The sequence below is a fragment of the Python bivittatus genome, unplaced genomic scaffold (genome assembly GCF_059951505.1).
Source record: "Python bivittatus isolate LINGU-HERP-01145 unplaced genomic scaffold, Pbiv_v1 ctg000020_np1212, whole genome shotgun sequence".
NCBI classification, from domain to species: Eukaryota; Metazoa; Chordata; class Lepidosauria; order Squamata; family Pythonidae; genus Python; species Python bivittatus.
In genome coordinates this window covers 106,341,388-106,359,861 of record NW_028277030.1, presented here as the reverse complement: position 1 = coordinate 106,359,861, position 18,474 = coordinate 106,341,388, and the positions used below count along the sequence as shown (strand labels likewise).

General features: G+C 37.4%; 2 protein-coding genes across 7 annotated transcripts in view; one reads left to right on the top strand and one right to left on the bottom strand.

The window, feature by feature from the left end:
• Nucleotides 1–14,118, top strand: part of COQ8A (coenzyme Q8A) — a 73,264-nt gene extending 59,146 nt beyond the window's left edge. For 2 of the 3 annotated variants that reach the window (XM_025168751.2, XM_088145927.1), the window contains 3 exons: nucleotides 1,134–1,199; nucleotides 2,465–2,551; nucleotides 4,342–7,278. In XM_025168751.2, coding sequence (XP_025024519.1) covers nucleotides 1,134–1,199; nucleotides 2,465–2,551; nucleotides 4,342–4,629 — 441 coding nt within the window. In that variant the 3' untranslated portion in view covers nucleotides 4,630–7,278. Of the gene's footprint in view, nucleotides 1–1,133; nucleotides 1,200–2,464; nucleotides 2,552–4,341; nucleotides 7,279–12,041 lie in introns of those variants that run through there. The other variant, XM_088145934.1, reaches the window with a different exon arrangement.
• Nucleotides 9,312–18,474, bottom strand: part of CDC42BPA (CDC42 binding protein kinase alpha) — a 190,275-nt gene continuing 181,112 nt past the window's right edge. For all 4 annotated transcript variants that reach the window (XM_088145909.1, XM_088145902.1, XM_088145892.1 and 1 more), the window contains 3 exons: nucleotides 16,229–16,346; nucleotides 14,703–14,860; nucleotides 9,312–13,573 (listed from right to left, as the gene is read on the bottom strand). In XM_088145909.1, the coding sequence (XP_088002035.1) occupies nucleotides 13,442–13,573; nucleotides 14,703–14,860; nucleotides 16,229–16,346 (408 nt within the window). In that variant the 3' untranslated portion in view covers nucleotides 9,312–13,441. The remainder of the gene's footprint in view (nucleotides 13,574–14,702; nucleotides 14,861–16,228; nucleotides 16,347–18,474) is intronic.

The window sequence follows — 18,474 nt, the reverse complement described above, 5'->3', positions numbered from 1 at the left end:
TGATTTCAGGACACCTATCATTTAAGAAAATCTCTAGGTAATATTGGGATGGCTCGGCAGTCTTTCCATCAGAGGATGACTTAGCTGGGAGTGCAGTTCTGCACAGAACGTACATTTTAGAAAAACATGTTCTAGGGTTTCAAGCTCACCAGAGACACAAGGGATTCCTTTATATCTGCCTTTAAGTCCACCTAAGTGCTGCAAGGATTTCTTGGTATCTGCCATCCATAATTGCAGAAGGGAGGGCATTAAAATGTGCTCTGGAAAAAGCCTGTTGGTAAGGGTATAGGATAACTTAAATAACATGTAGGCTGTGATTCCCTTGAGTCACCAACAAGACAAATTATGCTGAAGTTCAGTGTCGTCTTGTCTTCGTTTAAATAAACTCCATAGTGGTGTTGTAACCCACGTTTAGAAGGGAGTCAGGGGCTATGCCAAGGTGAAACTGTGTGTTGGTTGCTGCTATATGCCATCTAGATTTTAAAGTTACTGCATGCCAGGAGAGGCAGAAGCCCAGGGGGACATAGATAGATTCTAAGCCAGTAGATAGGATTAGTTGCCACACTCTTGTTTCAGTGCTAATCAGCCTGGCCTCTAGCCTAAGTGCTGTAAGGTATAGATCAGCTGAAGAACAAAGGCAAAAAAAGCCACCAGGTACCTTTTGGGAGGAGTGCTGTAGAAATGTCTTCTCCGACATCTTAGGGTAAGGGTCTTTTGATAGTATCATCAGGGAATACCTTTGTCTGAAGTGGCAAAACCATAGCTTTCCACTGCAGGGACAAGAGGTGTATTAACAGAGCCTGGCCTTTATCCAGTGTTAAAATACTGCTTTAAAGTATGGATTTATTTCATCTACCAGATGAAATGGCCTATTTTGTACTATATATCTCTTCAGCTGCTATCAAAATGTTTTATTGCTGTATTTATCCAGTAATATACTTACTGTCAGATATGCTGTTTTGTAGTGCAGTGTAATAGTGTCCTTTTTAGATTTTCAGCCATTCCAATGAAAACTAGATGGAAAATGTAGCTTCTGAGAAACTAGAACAATATGCTTCTAGTCCTTCCAGTTAGAGGTGAATCTTGTGGAATAGTTCTGCCATTCAGAAATTTTTACACATCTCTTTTTCCAGGTGGCTCTTCTGGATTTTGGAGCAACACGTGGCTTTGATGAGAAATTCACAGATATGTACATAGAGGTAAGAGCTCTAATGTTGCTGCAGTGCCTGTTGGGGGTTTGTGACAAGTGGATGATTCTTTAAGTTGTCGAGCCAAAAATCAAGCTAACAGCTTGAAGGAAGCAGCTTTTTGCTACATACTTTTAATGAGTTTTACATTTTTTTATTAAATTTACAGCTAGTCCTCAGGTTACAATGGCAGTTGAGACTGGAATTGCCATCGCTAAGCAACATGGTTGTAAAGCATGTCATGTGACCACATTGCTTAGCGACGGCAGTTCCAGCAGTCCTGATTGTCATTGTTAAGTGAGAACCTCATGTGATCGCAGCTTCCAACTTCCTGACAGCTTCCCCACCGACTTTGCTTGTGAGAATCCGGCAGTGAATGTTGTAAATTGCGATCATGTGACTATGGCTCACTGTGACATGTAATTGTGAGCTAGGTGCCAAGTGCTCGGATCGCAATCACATGACCGCAGGGATGTTGCGACGTCCAGAACTCCAAGGACCAGTCGTAAATACTGTTTGTTCAGTGCCATCGTATCTTTGAACAGTCGCTGAACGAATTGTCATAACTCAAGGACTACCTGTATATCTTTATGCCCAGAGTATTTTAACATCTCTGTGCAACATAACTTTACTATTTTTGCCTTTGCCTCCCAAAAGAGAACCAAAAATAGTTTGATAGGTAAGTCCAGGCTTTTGTTCTGAGGAAGAATGTCCTCTTTTTCTCCCTATCCATATGTTGTTACCTACCCCAGATGGATAATGTTGGTAATAACAAACAATTGTTCATATTTAGCTAATCATCAGGATAGCCCATCTTCCCTCTATGGTAATTTGGTTGTAATATATACATTATATTATAACTAAATACCATAGAGGGAAGATGGGCTATTCTGATGATTAGCTAAATATGAACAATTGTTTGGTATTTGTTGTACAGGATCCAGATGCTAATGTAGGCTTCTGTAATAAAAATTGCAGTATTTCTGTAGGTCTTTGGTGTTTCTTCTGGGAAACTTACTCTAGTTTCTGGGTACAGACCACTCAGGAGAAATATTCAGATATTTCTCCTCAAATTTGGTTCATATTTCTGCCTTGCATGTTTTGGGAGACAGAAGTTCTTGCTTTTACAAAGCTGATACCATTTAGGAATTGCTAAGATATTTATTACAAGGGTGACTTGCCTCCTTGTGAAGTAAACGCTGTTCTTGGCTGCAGAAAGTACCTAATTAGATTGCTTCTTATTTCATGCCTTGTTTTTGTCTTCTTGCCTCTTACAGTTAATCAAAGCAGCTGCTGACATGGACAGAGAGAGAGTGCTGAAGAAGTCAATAGAAATGAAATTTTTAACTGGCTATGAAAACAAGGTATGTAGCAGACCCAAACAGTCCCTCCTTCGTTACTGCTATGAGTTGAGTTTGATTTTCTGACTCTCAACTGAAGAGAATGCAATAAATATCCCTCCTCAAAAAAAGAATATCTGCATTGCTTCTCAGTTGTTGCATTGCCATCTAATAAGCCAGGTTGCCAAGGTTTTTTGTTTTAATGTGTGATTGAGTTGCAAACTGGGATGAGCAACACATAGCCCACTTGCATCTGCTTTTCTTTTCCCTTCACACAAATAGCTAAAACTAATTAGGAAGCATTAGCTGGGCTAAGCTGGGGCAACTGGTTTCTTGCTCACAAGCAAGCAAAATTCTGAGGCAACAATAAGAGAATGCATCATTCCAAAACCTGAAAACCACCATAACTGCTGAACTATATTCACCCTCTTTCTCTCCTCTAGTTTAGTTTGTCATGCAAAGACCTTGTATTTAGTTTGTCATTCAAAAACCTTGTATTTTAGCTGAGATCTACCACAGGACAAATAAATAGAGATAGGATGTTGATTTGCAATCTACATAGGCTGAATCATAATAGATTGACCACCATTCCTTACTGAAACCCTTTAAAAATATAGGCTTTGGAGAGTTCTCTTGCTGATAAGGTCTTGGACCAGGGAAGGCATGGGAGTGTTTTGCAGGCTTGTCCTGTGAAGCACAGTAGTTTGAAAGAGGAGTGAACCTGTAGTGGTGAGTTCCATTCAATTTCCTGGCCGTCATATGGTGCCTTTAAGACAAATTCATTGTTAGCTGGAGCTTTGTTGCAGAAATTGGAATGTCTGTACTGGAATATGGACTTCGATTTTCTAGCTTTGCAGAAAGAAGTGTGAGGTATGATTGGAGCTGTCATGATTGAACACAGGAAGGTATTGAGGAAATAGCTGCATCCTTGTGAGGATTGTGGGAAGAACTGGGTATGCCTTTGGTTTCAGTACTGGTTTCATCTACTTGCATACAAATAAAAAGTAATAAAATATTGTGGTGATCTTGAAAGACTCTTTATTTTCAAGTGATACTTTTTCAGATTTGTCTTGAGCCTTTTTATAGGGGACAATATAAAATAGAAAAGCTCAACCTGTGTTAGGCCATTAAAGCACTTAGAGAAGCAGGAGCTAACTGTAACTCAAAATTTAGCAACAGGCAGCAATCTCCCATTTTATATAATAGGGAAAGGATTTCAGCTGAATACCTTTATAAATAAATGGATGAGGGACTGGTTTATAAACTAGGAACTTTCTCCTTGCTGCCCCCCTTAATATGAGGTCTTTGTATTGACATCGTATTGAGAAAGATGTAGTTATAACTTTTCATAGTCTCTGTGCTAAGTTGTAAGTTTGCTTCAAATTGATATGGTGATACTGTGTTGATCAAATAAATAGTAGATGTTGAATATGAATAAAAATATGTAGGATTGGATTGGAAATTATATGCTATCCTGGCTATTCAAATCTTATCTAGATTGGGGTATAAGCATGTTGGGTGTCTGCCTGCTTTAAGACATGTAATGAAGTATTTATTATTCTGCATTGTATTGCCAGCCACAACTGTCTTATCTGTGCTAAGAAGGCAGAGCCATCTCTGCCTTCTTTTGTATATTAAGCCAAGTATAGCTGTTTGTGGGCTATTATTCCAGAGCTGTATTTTGACTACTGCTTCTTTTTTTCAGACCTTTCTTGTCTGGTTTATGTTGGTGATGATTGATTCTTTCATTTTCTTCTCAGTAGGCCTGCTTGAAGCAGTTGATCACAATCACTTTCTGCTTTATTTTTAATCAGGCTATGGAAGATGCCCACTTGGATGCTGTCCTCATTCTTGGAGAAGCTTTTGCATCCAGTGAACCTTTTGATTTTGGCTCTCAAACTACCACTGAGAAGATACATAGATTAATCCCAATCATGCTGAAGCACAGGTTGGTCCCTCCACCAGAAGAGACCTATTCTCTTCATCGGAAAATGGGTGGCTCTTTTCTCATATGCTCCAAGCTGAAGGCCAAAATTCCATGCAAGGATATGTTTCAAGAAGCCTACAATAAATACTGGAGTGAAAAGACCAAAAAGGAGTAGTGGCACAAAAGAACTATTAAATGTTGTCTTATGAATATGGCCAATCATCAAGCTCTGGCACACCACAGTACTGTTTCTTCCCTATCACACCTCCAGAATTGCTTCAGCAATGCAGCAGATGATCTGGAAGCAGAATAATTTTGAGGACATTGTTCTTTTGTTGGGTATAGTTCCTCGACTTAACACTCTCACCAGATTTTAGGTGTATCTTCTGTTTTATAAGAAATAGTGGTTTGCTAGTTTAGAAGATGTGGAGGGAAAAATGAACAGCTGCATTTCATATTGTTCTGTATCTTGGCAATCTTCTTCATGTTTTAACGTTGATAGCTGAGTTGACTTTTTTAAAAAAAATAGTGAGGTGGAACAAAAGAGTCAAAATGAGTTGGCATAGAAATCTATTTGTACTTCTTTAAATGTTATTCTCCTCCCCATCTTCAAGATTTTTTTCAGTTTTCTTCTAAAGTGAAAGGCTTTTTTTGCTGTTTCATACTGCGAAGAATAGAATGCCAACATAATTTACAACAAAACCTTATTTTTGTATAATTGATGGGAGTCTGTAATGACTGGGATTTCCTTATGGAGCAGTGTGAAATATATACATACATAAGCTGTCTTATACCTTCAGTCTCTGGTGCTCAACAAAACTGAGGATTTTAAAGAATTGGATGCAAACAGTGCATTGGTGTATGTAGAACACCTTACCTTGAAATTTGGTTGTTCATCTCTGATTCTTTGAGCTATAAGTAGAAGGAATGTAGTTAATGGGGTTCTCTCATAAATTGAGTTCACTCATTAAATGGAGATTTAGAGAAACCAAAGCTCTAACTGTGGCATTTGTAGGAGCCCAGCAGAAAAACTATACTTTCTCCATCTTCATGTCTTCGTATTTGGTAGTGCAACTTTTGATGAAGATAGGAGATGTATATTCAGTATCAATTATGTTTCAGGATTGCATTGAAAAGCGTAATATACATTTAAATGGCTTAATGCACAAACTTGCAAGCTGGCGCATATATATATATATATATATATATATATATATATATATATATTTGTACAACAGTTGTAACTGTTCAACTTTGAACTGATTTGCAATAAAGAGGTGCTTGTGCAGAAGATTGTGTTGGAGTTAATTGACTCAATGGTAAGAAGAGTCTTGTACTTCTTTTTTTTTTTTTTCCCAGTGTTTCAGCAGTGGGAGGAGCAGGTTAGCCAACATAATTTAATCCAAATAAACTGCAGCCTCTATCCATTGAGCAGGAAGCCTTTGAGTGGATATTTTCATGTGTTCAGCTGAACTTTATTTTTTTCAATTTATACCCCACCTTTCTGTCTTTGCAGTAAAAACAAAATACCCGCTTAAAAAAAAGCTAAAATGTTAATTTAACCCCAAAGTCTAACCCAGTTCACAAGAGAGTTGTTTTAATAGCTTGGAAAGCCTGAGTTTGGGGTGTGTAATTCCCATTTAACAAAGGGTAGAGGAAGTTGTTGCCAAAGATCTTGTGGTCCTGCTTTTCCTTCTAGATATTCTGAAAATGTGTTGATGTGAATGCATGAGCAGGCTTCATTTGGACTCTATTTTACTAAAAGCAATACTTTAAAGATGTATTGCAGTGATCTGAAGTGTAGGCACCTAACACTCTAAATGTTTTGGGTTATGCATCCTACAGTCTTTTGCTGTTGATCCTGCTGTGGTTGGAGCTGATAGTGGTTGAAGTCCAAAACCTCTAGGATACTAGATGCTTTTCTACAATGTGTGTAAAAAAATTGCCATGTATGCCAAGAGTAAGATTTGGCTGAACATACAGTAAGGGTTGAAAGAGTGTAAGTTGGACTTTTAAGTTGCAAAGTTGGACTTTAAAGAAGCAGGATAGGAAGAGTATTGACGCCTTTGAACTTGATGTTGGAGAAGATTCCTGAGGATACCATGGACAGCCAAGAAAACAAACTGATGGATCACTGAACAAATCAATTCAGAGTTCTCACTTGAGGCACAAATGACCAGGCTCAAATTATCCTACTTCGGACACATTATGCGAAGACCCAGCTCTCTGGAAAAGGCTCTAATGCTGGGAAAGGTAGAAGGAAAGAGAGGAAAAGGATGACTGGCAGCAAGGTGGATGGATTCAGTTATAGTGGTGATGAGTGCACTGTTGGGAGACTTGAAAGAATAGGTTAGGGATAGATCGCCATGAATAAAATTTATCTGCGTGGTCACCAAGAGTAAAAAACGAAGGTACATAATCACAGGAGTTAGCCTGTAACCTGGAATAATCAAAGTTAACACTTGCTTTGCAACCAGCAAGTTTAACTGCAACATCCTTCAACTGACTTCTGACCCAATGCCTTTAATATTTTTCCCTTTAAAATAGTTAATTCTATTGCTGGATATGTTAATAATAAATTGATTTTATACCACCATGCTACACCAGGAAGTATAAATCCTGCAGGAAGGAAGGAATAAAACAAATATATCTCACCTTTCTCTTTTGCCTGAATCAGTTTTACTACTAGAATTTAGGATAATGGGTGATGGAGAAAGGGTCTTACCTTCTCTGCATATCACTTGGGCACACCAGTCGTTAACAAAAAGTCTTTCCAACAATATAAAAGAGCTTTAGAAGGCCTGACGTTATTTATTCCAACTTACATCAATTTTGGCTTATCTCCTAAGAGGCGCTGATGCAACTGTGAGGAAAGCTTTAACTACAGCAAGTGGACAGCTCCTTATATGTCCTGGGTATATATCAATCACTTAGATACAAATTGCTGCCAAACAATTTGTCATATGATATGCATAAATGACTCATTGTTCTACCAATCTATACTATGAGCATTTTTCGATTGATTCACGCTACTTGCCTTTCAATATGATAGTTCATTGTCAAATTAACAAGGATTTGGAAAGGGTATCTACTTGTCATTTTATTATTTAATTGATCCCCAGCCCCTCTCTTGCTGCATAAAGTATCTTGCAGCTGCTTCTATGCAATTAGATAAATTGATCTTATTTCTTTGGGACTGTTTACTGTTATTCACATACTGCACAATTGATGGCATTGAAGAAATAGCATGGAATTCAAGTCCTAAGATCTATAGAAAAATGGTATAGATTTTTGAAAATTATAAAATATTTATAATCTGGTACATTATCAGAGAGCTAAAGAGGGAGATGAAATGTGTAAAAAGATGGAGTATAAACATTATTAAGAGTATAAAAAGCTGACAAGGGGCTTGTTAAACCAAAAATGTTAAATGCCAGTTGGAATCTGCTTTTTGAGGTACTTAATATTACTGTACACAGTATCACCCTTCCACAAGATGTTATCCTAATACCTTTAATCAAAGAAATTTACAATCTCATTTACAAGGAAAAACGTTTTTATCTGAACAATTTAATGCCAAAGTCACTTTCTTCTTGCTTGTCATAAAACAAAGTTCTGTGCTCAGCTAGCCATTCTTCCTGGTTAATGGAAAAATGGTTTACCGTGAGTTTCAAAAACAGAACCTGAGGTCATTGTGGCAGCCAAACTGAGTTGCTACTAAATGTATAATAAGAGTGAGACAATGTCAGAATGTGAGCTGAGGTGCTTCATGTATCATTTATGAAATGTGTTTCCAAACGAGAGATTCAGGACTTTTTCAAAGCGAATCAGAAATACACAATGTAGCGAGGCTGTCATTAAATGCTCTGAACATCTCATGACTCAAGTTCTGCATGCTGTTAAATCTTCACTTGGGGGTGAGGGAGAGAATGTTTTGGCCCCAAGATTTATTAAGACATGATAGCAATCAAAGACAATAGCTATACTCTGTTAAGTTATGTGAGCTTAAATCCATTGAATTCAAATGATTTTTAAGATGAACTTAAGCATGCTTGATTTTGTGTAGAGAAATAAAAGTGGTCCAGGAGAGAGTGATGTTAGAATCATTAGGATCTTTAAGCAATAATGTAGTTGCCACAGAAGAAGACATGGGCTTTTCTGTGATGGGCTTTTAGAAATGGCAGTAGTGTTTGTGTGCAAGAATAATGTGTGTTGCAACTATGATATTTAGCAACCGTATCAGACCTCTTTCCTCACTGTTTCCTATAAAATAAGCTACTGTAAATAGCACTCTGGGCAAAGAGCATTATGGTGGGTGGGTGGGTGGGGAGGGCAAGGTTTTGGCAAAAAAGATACACATGTCCTCCATCTATCACAGTTCTGCTCTATCTTTCCTAACTAGAAAGATGAATCTACAGGGCCACACAAATTCCTCATTATTGCAGTGTATCAGTAAATAAGAGCAATTAATATTTACCTTGCAATTAGAAGTTCAGGCTGTCCGTCAGAAAGCCATTCATTAAGCTCCATCCACAAAACAATTCAACATGCATCTGGATTACATTGCTTTGCAAACCACACGCAAGGGAATAAATACTCAAGGCAGACAAAAAATACGATGGGCTTAAATGTATTTGTCCTCAGCAACATTGAGGAAACAAGACCAGAATGAGAAAGTATTATTGGTCTGTGGTTTAAATTAAATAGATGCATTGGAAAAGAGCAACCACTCCCTAAAAGCCTCCTGGCCCAGCATTTCTAATGTAAGAAATTAAGATCTCAATAGCTGAATTTATGTGCCCACTCTTAACCATAAAATATTAACCTGATGGGGAGGGGAAAAGAAGACAAACGATCTGAATTTCTAGTATTTCCCTGTTTTATTGCAATACATCAAAGTAGGTTAATATTAAGTGTTACCAACATAAAATATTGGTGGTCTGTCACTTATTACACCTTTGACTGATCCACCTTAAATATTTCTGTGCAATAGAATCTACATCATTGTTCTGGAGCAGAGAATCTCTTACAATGTCCTCTACAATACTGAGGGCATGAATCAAAAATACGAGTGAGAAGAGGCAAAGCAGAATCTTCCCCCTCCCACACACACACACTTGTCAGCTTTTATACTCTAAACCAAAACAAAACAAAACAAAAGTGATTACATCTAGGCCATGCAAAACTGTACAACAATATTACAATGAAAAAATCCCTAAAAATATCTTTTTTTAAAAAATAAATGATATGAAATCGTACATAAAAAGGCAGGTATAATTCTGTTAAATACCAACAGCGTTTTTTGGTTGTGAATTGCTTCCTCATCAGTGTGACTAGGTTTTATGCAGAATGAGAAAGGAAAAGATGAAAACTTTTGTGGAATTGCCTTATCATATAATATGGTCCCCAAAGTTTAAAGTCTACAGCCTAACTGATTTCTGAAGGCCCTCTGTAGACTAAAAATGACAAACCTAGATCTGTTTCCCAGGAAAACCCAAATGATGATCCTCTGAAAGTGCCAGAAGGGTGCCTTGATTAGTCTTATTGCTCTGGGCTATTTTTTGCCAGGAGCCTTTCAGTAACCTTTCTCTCAAGGCACAGGCATGTCCGGGGGCCTCCAAACAGTGCATCTAGATAAGGAACCCAGGTGATAAAGAGGTAACTCTGGGATAATCCCAACAAGCCAATTTCTTTCTCATTAAACGACAGACAAGGAAAGGAAAAAGGAATAAATTCTGCTGCTGATGCTGCTATATATGTGTGTGTCATCCCTGAAACTTGGTAGCTGAAAAGTCATGAATATTTTTTAACATCCGCTATCCTTAATTCAATTTATCTCCCAAGTTTTAGAGTTCAGAACAAAAGCTTTGTTTGTGACTAGGATATATCTCTAGTGAATCACATCCCAAAAAGTACATTATTGCATTAATGTGTATCATATTAAAACATTAGCCTGCTGTTTCCAAATACCTGAGAATTTAACATAAATGTTATAGTGAAATTCTCCCCCCAAAACCCTCCTGTTCTAAAAAAAGAAAAAAAGAAGGAAAATAGGAATACAAATCAACCTATCAGTCAATTTTAGACAAAGCCTCTAAAGAAAGACTGATTCAGAATAAAATTAATTACACAACAGGAATGTGTTCTGAAAAGAAACATGATTGTTTCTATTTTAAATACACAGAGAGTCTCAAGTAAGAGTTGAACCATCTGAGGTTCATTTATAATTATAATCCAATTTATTGAACCTCATAAATATAACAGGGCAATGAATGAAGTGCCTGAATCAGTTTGAAGCAAAACGTCTCATTTAGGGCCAGCACAGCTTCAAGCTGTGTACACAAAAGGGAGCCTAATCAAATTAGTCAGGATTCAGTCAGAGCGTATAAAAGTGCCTGGAGAAACAGAATCATGTAGGAATGAAAACTGAGCAATGCACAGCAGCAAATCTCAACTTCACTAGCTAACTTTCAGAAGTTTAAGACCGTTTGTGTTGGGTACAGCTGGAAACAAGTACACAAGGCCATATCAATATCAGTATTGCAAGATCACAGCATCCTAACAAAGGATAGTTGTTTTAATTTATGAAATAGTTCGATATTACGTAAAATTTTCTAATTTGCAAATTCTTTAACTCTTGTTTGAATGTGTGACAACTGTATCTTCAAGTGAAACACAGATTGATTGCCATAGGACTTGACAAGGGCTTCCAAGATAATTTCTGAAGTCAATAATCCTGCAGACCAGGTGTATAGTTTAAAGCTAGAACTAGAAGCCTTAAAAAACCACCAGCAAATATGATGGGGTGGAGGAAATGCTAACCCTTCCACCATGGTATAGAACAGTGACAATGGCAAGAGCATCATTGTAGGAAGGACTGAAGGGGCTTGAAACAGAACCTTGGGGTGGTGACTGTTGAAGGAGACAAGAGAACTGATAGATTTTAAATGCTGCTCCTGTGCCTGCGTTTCAATCCTTTCGAAAAGGCTTGCAGGAAATTCATTTCGCATGTTTAACTGGTAGCTCTGAAATTCAAACCTTTTGTTTTTAATTCATGACAAAACACACAACTCTGAGATTCTTAACAAGGTCAATTCAACAGACAGGTTTAGGATACTATGCTTAATAGCAAAGCTTTAAGTTTGCCTCCTACTCCCAGTATAAGAAGAGCTAAACGCAAACAAAGACACAGAATTAGCAGACTGAATACACCTAGATGGTTAGAGATAAAGATCTGTATCTTTGTATCTTATGTAGCTGATGATTTTCAGAGGGGACCTAGGAAACTGTTACAGTTGTGTTGTTTTGCTGCTGATGTTGACTGTAATTGTTTGACAATATCCATGATATATTACAAAACTTGAGGAAACTATTATTTCTTCTTTTTTTAAAAAAAATTACCATCTGAACACATTATCCACTTGAGCTTGGTTCTAGCCTAAAGAAGCAATGATTCTAAGAAGAAAAATCACATTCATCTAGTGTGAAAATGCAAACTGTACTCATTTTATTCAAGAAGACAGAGGGAAGAAAAAGGATTTGCCTTTACCCTCAATTTGCATGTTGTCTTTGCCTCTTTTTCTCTAGGTGATGATGGATCTCTGCTATTCAGAGTGAAATGTTGTGCTCTGACTAGGCTTTCTGTGTTAGATCCAACCACCAGAATTCAACATCAGTGACAATGGATATTCTGGACCAGGATGGGTGAGGAGAAGACTGCAATGAAAAATCTTCAGAACAGAGGTCTTGAATTACTGAGTATTTTAGCAAAGTACAACTCTACAAGCAGCATGTTTACCTTCAATGTTCAAGAACAAACTACAAACTTCTATTTCAGACTGAATAATCCTGGTATTTGGTGAATGTAGTTAGTCAACTAAGAAAGGTTACTTAAGAGCTTGTGGTGATTAAAAGGCAAAATGGGTTTGAAAGCCTAGCCCTAATCTTCCAAAAGCTCATTTCTATTCACACTTACTTCAGCTGAGGGGATTCCATCATTATTTGGATACCCTTCAGTTTACTTCATCCTTGTACTGGTAAACGATAGGTTTTGCTTGTCTAAGTAAAGAACAGGCAGAAAACAGGCAGAGATAATTTAAAATGATGATTATGGCTTTAGTTATTCTACTGATAAGGAGGAAATGTCACAGAGCAAAAATTTTGAGGATAGAGTCTTCATCTAGGCTGTATGCTTTTTATCCAGTGCCATGTTCTAAATTCAGATCACACCCTCAATCCATAGATTATTTAGTATGAAAAAAGGAACACCACAAATTTTAAATTAAAGGATCTCTTAAATAGGAATCCATCTTCTGCTGCATCACAATGCTGCTTTTTCTTTTATTATATACATATGTACTAACTCTTAATTTTGTGTATTTACTTAAACTCTATTATAGTAAAATATGCATCATTTTCCCCAAAATCAATAAGATTTACTGATAACAATCAGACTGACATTCAGAGTGGCTGTCTGAAAGCATGTGTATCTTCCTTGGCAGGGCAAATTTCACCCTATCACCAAACATGGAGGGTGTTGCTGTATTATTCCTGAAAAAATATAATATGGGTCTACGTGTATCAAAGCAAAATCTATCTGGTTTCCTTTTACATATTGTGTATATCAGCCTACACTACCATGTTTTGTTTGGAGTGTGGTGTATTGCATAATATGCCATACAATGGAATTTCATAATCCTATGAAATAAAATTGATAATAATAGAAATATACCAATATTTCTCATATACCAACAACTCCGTGCTGCCCTCACCAAGGTTTTCTTTTGTTTGCTGGCTACTATTAGGAGGGGAAGAGAATTGTGACCTTGCGCTACTGGTGCCAGTGATGGCAAATAGATTCTCTTCCTCCCCCTCCAACCCACAGTTTGATTCTTGAAGGGAAGCTGAGAGGAGATGACAATGAGAGCAAATGGAGAATCATGGGGACCAAAAGCTGCTGAGATGTCAAATCTGAGTGCTGAAGCAGTTCATGTGTCCCAACTCACGTGGTCAGAGCTCTCCAGGGAGAGGCTCTTGGTCTTGTGAGGAGAAATGGGACTGGGAGGGCTGCTCAGGTTGGAGCTGTTGGAAGCTGTAGAATGCCTTGGAGAGTCAGAGTCCTGCAGCCCAAAACATGTTAAGAGAACATATTAGTGAACAATAGTGCAGCAACAAATGGAAACAGGGAAGCTTGGAAACCTGTACAAGCAAGGGACAAGGAGGGAATGGAATGTGGTGTGGTACCTCTCCTTTCTCTGTCTGGCCAGCAACCCTATCAAAAATAGGGAATGAAGAATACCTACTCTATCTTATGAAGAGAATGCTCCTAATCTTGTCCCCCAAGTGTACTAGCCTGAACTTTCTTTGGGATAGAAACAAACAGCACATTATAGATTTATACAAGCAACTTTCTAGAAGGACTTTGGGCTCTGACATTTTAAGTCCATGAATGCTGTCATTAATGCAGTAGCACAGATGTCTATATTCACAACCTACCAAATGTAAAAGCACACATATTTTTTCTAGAGTTGCTGTTATAAACTTCAGTTGCATTTAATATATTTAGGGATTTTTGTTGGTTTAATTTTTATTTTCCTGTATCTGCATCTATGCCTATATATGCTATAATCACACTTACATAAATGTTTATTCATTTGCATCATTACCTGAAGTGGCTTTATTTGTAATATACTGCTAAGTCTGTGCTACATATACTGTAAAGTATGCCTTCCCAAACAATTGCCTAACAGCAGCGAAAGAATCTTGTATGAACAAGAGTCTTCGTAGATATAGTTGTTTCTTGGGATATTTTTTGCTTGTTCAGCAGAATATTCTTTAGCTGCTACAGTTATTACAATTTTGTTGAAAAATAATGGTTGTTTCCATAGAGAACTCAGCCCATTTGAGATGTTTAAAATGTGAATTGGTCCCTAATTCAAATAATTCAAAACTTTAGGGTATGCCTTCCACGATCAGATGACTTACATATATGTTGTAATTTTCATAAATCCTAGCCAACAGGCTAGCTAGAGATGATGGGTTCTGTGGTCCAAAACATATGGAAGGTCCACAGTTATTGCTAAAAATGTATCAATGTATAATTCGTGGTACTGGAATTTTCTTATATTTTACAGGGTAATACTTTCAGTTATTCACTAGTGCAGTACTTTTGTTTCTCTATTTTTGATTAATTTAAGCACAAGCTGGGGCTGTGGACAGCTCATTTTGCTTCTTCTCTGTTATACCCACCTCTCGCTCGTACTCCCTCACTGGTGCATCACTGCCTTGGTCCAAGCCACCAGAAGACAAAGAACCATCTGAAGGGGATGCCATTGGCTGACGCTTTGTTCCATAGCTACCTCCTGAGAATTCTCTCCGCAAAGCACTACCATTTTGCGCAGATGATCCTAGAAATGCACCCAGGAATTTAGCTGCATACCATGTAAAAGCATTAGAACTACAACCTACAATATTCATTGTCACCCCTTTACCATTATTTGGTCTACTGATGGTTGCAAGTTATGTTTTTCCATCTTCATTTTTTTCTATCAAGCCTCCTCTCCCTCTTCCACCCCAGCTTCTATTTCACCAAGAATAAAGATAGTTCTATATGCACTGTTGAATTAACATCTTTGTGTTGGTTAAAGAGAAACTGTTGGGTGGGGTAAAGTACAGGAAGGCAGTTTTAACATCTTCCACCTGTATGGTATCCCAATTATTTTGTCAACGTTTCTGGCAATGTTGCTCGTATAGCAATTCATTGCAGATGAACAGCAGCTTTGAAATATATCTTGAAAGTATTACGCAAATGCCCCATTTCTTAGTGCCAATCCTGATTAGGCCTCCATCAGTACCATGGCTGCTATATACCAATAATAAAAACAATACAGAATGTTAAACATCATATATGCATTGAAGTACATTTGTTATAATATGATATAGCCCATATCACTATACTATTAATATTATCGGTATTTTTGCAAATTAATCCCTGCAGACAATGTTAAAATAGTGTGACTTCTGTGACTTTAGCTTTCCTCACACTTCTCTCCAACAATATGTGCCAAGTATCTACTGACTTTACAGTTAACACTTCTTTACTGTTGCCAAGAAAACTCCATGGGCACTTCCATGCAACTATCAGGAGTCAAGCTCGACTCATTTCTTTAAAAATATTAAATTTGATTGGTGTTTAGTTTTGCAGCTCTTGTTGATATTCAGATGAAATAAAATACTCTTTCATATGATTGTAAGGCTTTATTCTAGGTACTAATGTTGATTTATTTCATAATACTGAAATACGACAAATAGGCAAAAATAATTACATTTTTTCCTGTTTTTTTAAAACATGGAATATATGCCTGATCTTTGTTGGCAAAAACTACATTCCCAACACAGGCAGGTATCTTCTTGATACTAGGGAGTTCCCAAGGTTAACTAAGAAACAAACAAAAACAGTTACACTGCTTGTAAACAGTTGAGCATACATACAAGAATCCAGTATAGTGCCCCTTAAAATGATTTATCCAAGAAGTCTGCATTGCTTTCATATTTGTATTCTCTCTGGAGAGAATGTCTAATCTTTTCTCCATTAACTCTTGGCTAAATTCCCTTTCCCTTAAGATCTTATATATTATACCTCTTGACACTGCCAAAGCTTCTGACCCTTTCATAAGACATCCTTCAGGAAGCAAACAAATACAGAGGTAACAGCAGATCCTTCCCAAGGGAAATGGAAAAGGGGTCTGATACCAGGCAGAGGCCCAGCAACTTACTTGCTGCTAAACCACTACTAGCACTCATGGAGCGTCCAGGCTCAGGCCGGGATTTTGTGATGGAAGGTATACTGACAGAACCACTAAACATAGCCCGACTTTCCTGAGGCCGAAGGTTCTGCAACACAAAAACAGTCAGTCAGAAACAGCTAAGAGGTAAAGTCATTCATAGCAGAAGCATTAAGCTGACCAGGTGAGAATTCAAAGAAGACCTTGACTGACTCGTTCACTAATTTAGCACAGGGGGTGTAATGGCTTATGGAATGCCAGGCTTGTCCATCCCACTGACTTGGATGTGCTGAACTACAAACCTCTATTATCCCTAGCCAGGGTACTCAAGGGCGAGGATGGGAAACTGGGGGAAGGGTTAGAGTGGGTTGGAGAAAGTCAGTGGTATAGTCAATGGTGATGGTGAAATGGTACTTATATTAGCTTTGATTAATGATTAATGATTCCCAAGGAGAATTTTAATCTTTCCACAGAAACTGTAGACTGAATTGACATTTTTACCATTACCAGCGCAAGATCTTTTTCTAGTCAATTACTGCAGTTTCAGAGTCCATTCATTTGTAAGAACACATTGCTTCAATTTGCTTTCCCTGAACACCATTTACAATTTTAATGCATATTCTTTCAGAGTTCTTCATTGTTCCGTTTTATTTTAACCACCTAAATTATTTGATAATTGTTGGTAAATTTGTTCCCTGTAATTCTACAGTTTGTTTATGTTGAAAAGCACTAGTATTAACCCAGGTCCTTTATGGAATCCCAAACTTGTACATCCTTCTGTTGTGAGAACTGATGATTTACTGCTATTCTTTGGTTTCTGTTTCTTTAATAAAACCAATGAGAGAATATCTCCTTTTAACCCAAGAATACTAAATTTTTGCAGGAGTTTTAGGCAAAGGCCTTTATCAAAAGTTTTTTGAGATTCTAAGAAAACAGTATATACTGGATTTTCTCTATCATGTAATTGTTGACTGCAAAGGCTCCAAAATTCAAGGCCTAGGCTGGTACTTTTTCAGCCAGATTGTCTTCTATGGACTATACTGTAATCAGTAGGCTGCTGAACTTATTTTCCTGGGCCCCTTTTAAAGACTGGCACTACGTTGGCTACTTTTCAGTCCTCCATTATAGTACATGCTCTTCCTGGTCTTTATTGATTTTTTTTTTTAATTTAAGATTGCAGTTTTATATTTGAGTTATTTCAGAATTCTCAAGTGGTTTCCATCTGGATACAAAGTTTCTCTGCTGCACGTGGATAAAATATTTCAGTTCTTATTATTTATATCCTCCACTGGGTTTTTGTTTTTAATTTACTGTTTAGTTACATCTTTCATATTTGTTAAACCAATTCAATATTCTTTTTATAGGGAAAGGTCTAAAATATAACAACAACAAGAAGAAAAAACAGTAGGGGAAAAATCTGTCAAATCCCTTCAGAATACACAGTAGTCCAATTAAAACCTGGCTGATGCATTATGAGCGCTGATTCCTCTTGCAGTAGGAGTGCTTGTCTTAACTTGCTGTTTTGGTTAATCCTGGTACTAAACAACGTGATTGATTACACTCTTATGCCATATTCTGTTGTTTGTTTTAATCTTTATGACAGAATAAGGGAGTGTAAGCAATACAGAGTTGCAGATGAGTGAGATGGCATATAAACTGTACTTCTTAAATAAATAAATAAATGAACAAACTGAAGTAATTGTCTTGGTAGGAGAATTAGACAAAAGAAATATGAAAGCACGGCAAAGGTAACAAAATGGATCTCATCCACTGACCTAGCCTTATCTATTGCAGAGACCCACGGGACTAGAGAAAAATACGTGAGCCATAAATAATGTTTATGAAGGACCAATGGAAAACCCTACTCATATAGCCTATGTTAGAGGAGTGGTCTTCTTTTCCTTTTCTCTTGTGCTCCAGTTACTTATGCCATCCTTTGAAATGCTTAAACTGTGCTACCTTTCGTGATCTCAACATCTACTTGCCTCAACCATTTTGATTTCTATCTCCCAACTGAAATTAACACTTCAGGATGTGGAGTTAATTTTAAAATTGGAAGCTCATTAGAGCAGTGGCCTGCTTTTTCCTATAGGGAACCATTCAAAGCCTTCTGTATGCAGGTAAGATAATTTAAGTCTAACAGAAGTTCATATTAACTTGGTAGAATTCTATGAACATATGAAATACAGGGAGTCCTCATGCTGGCTGGGGAATTCTGGGAGTTGAAGTCCACACAT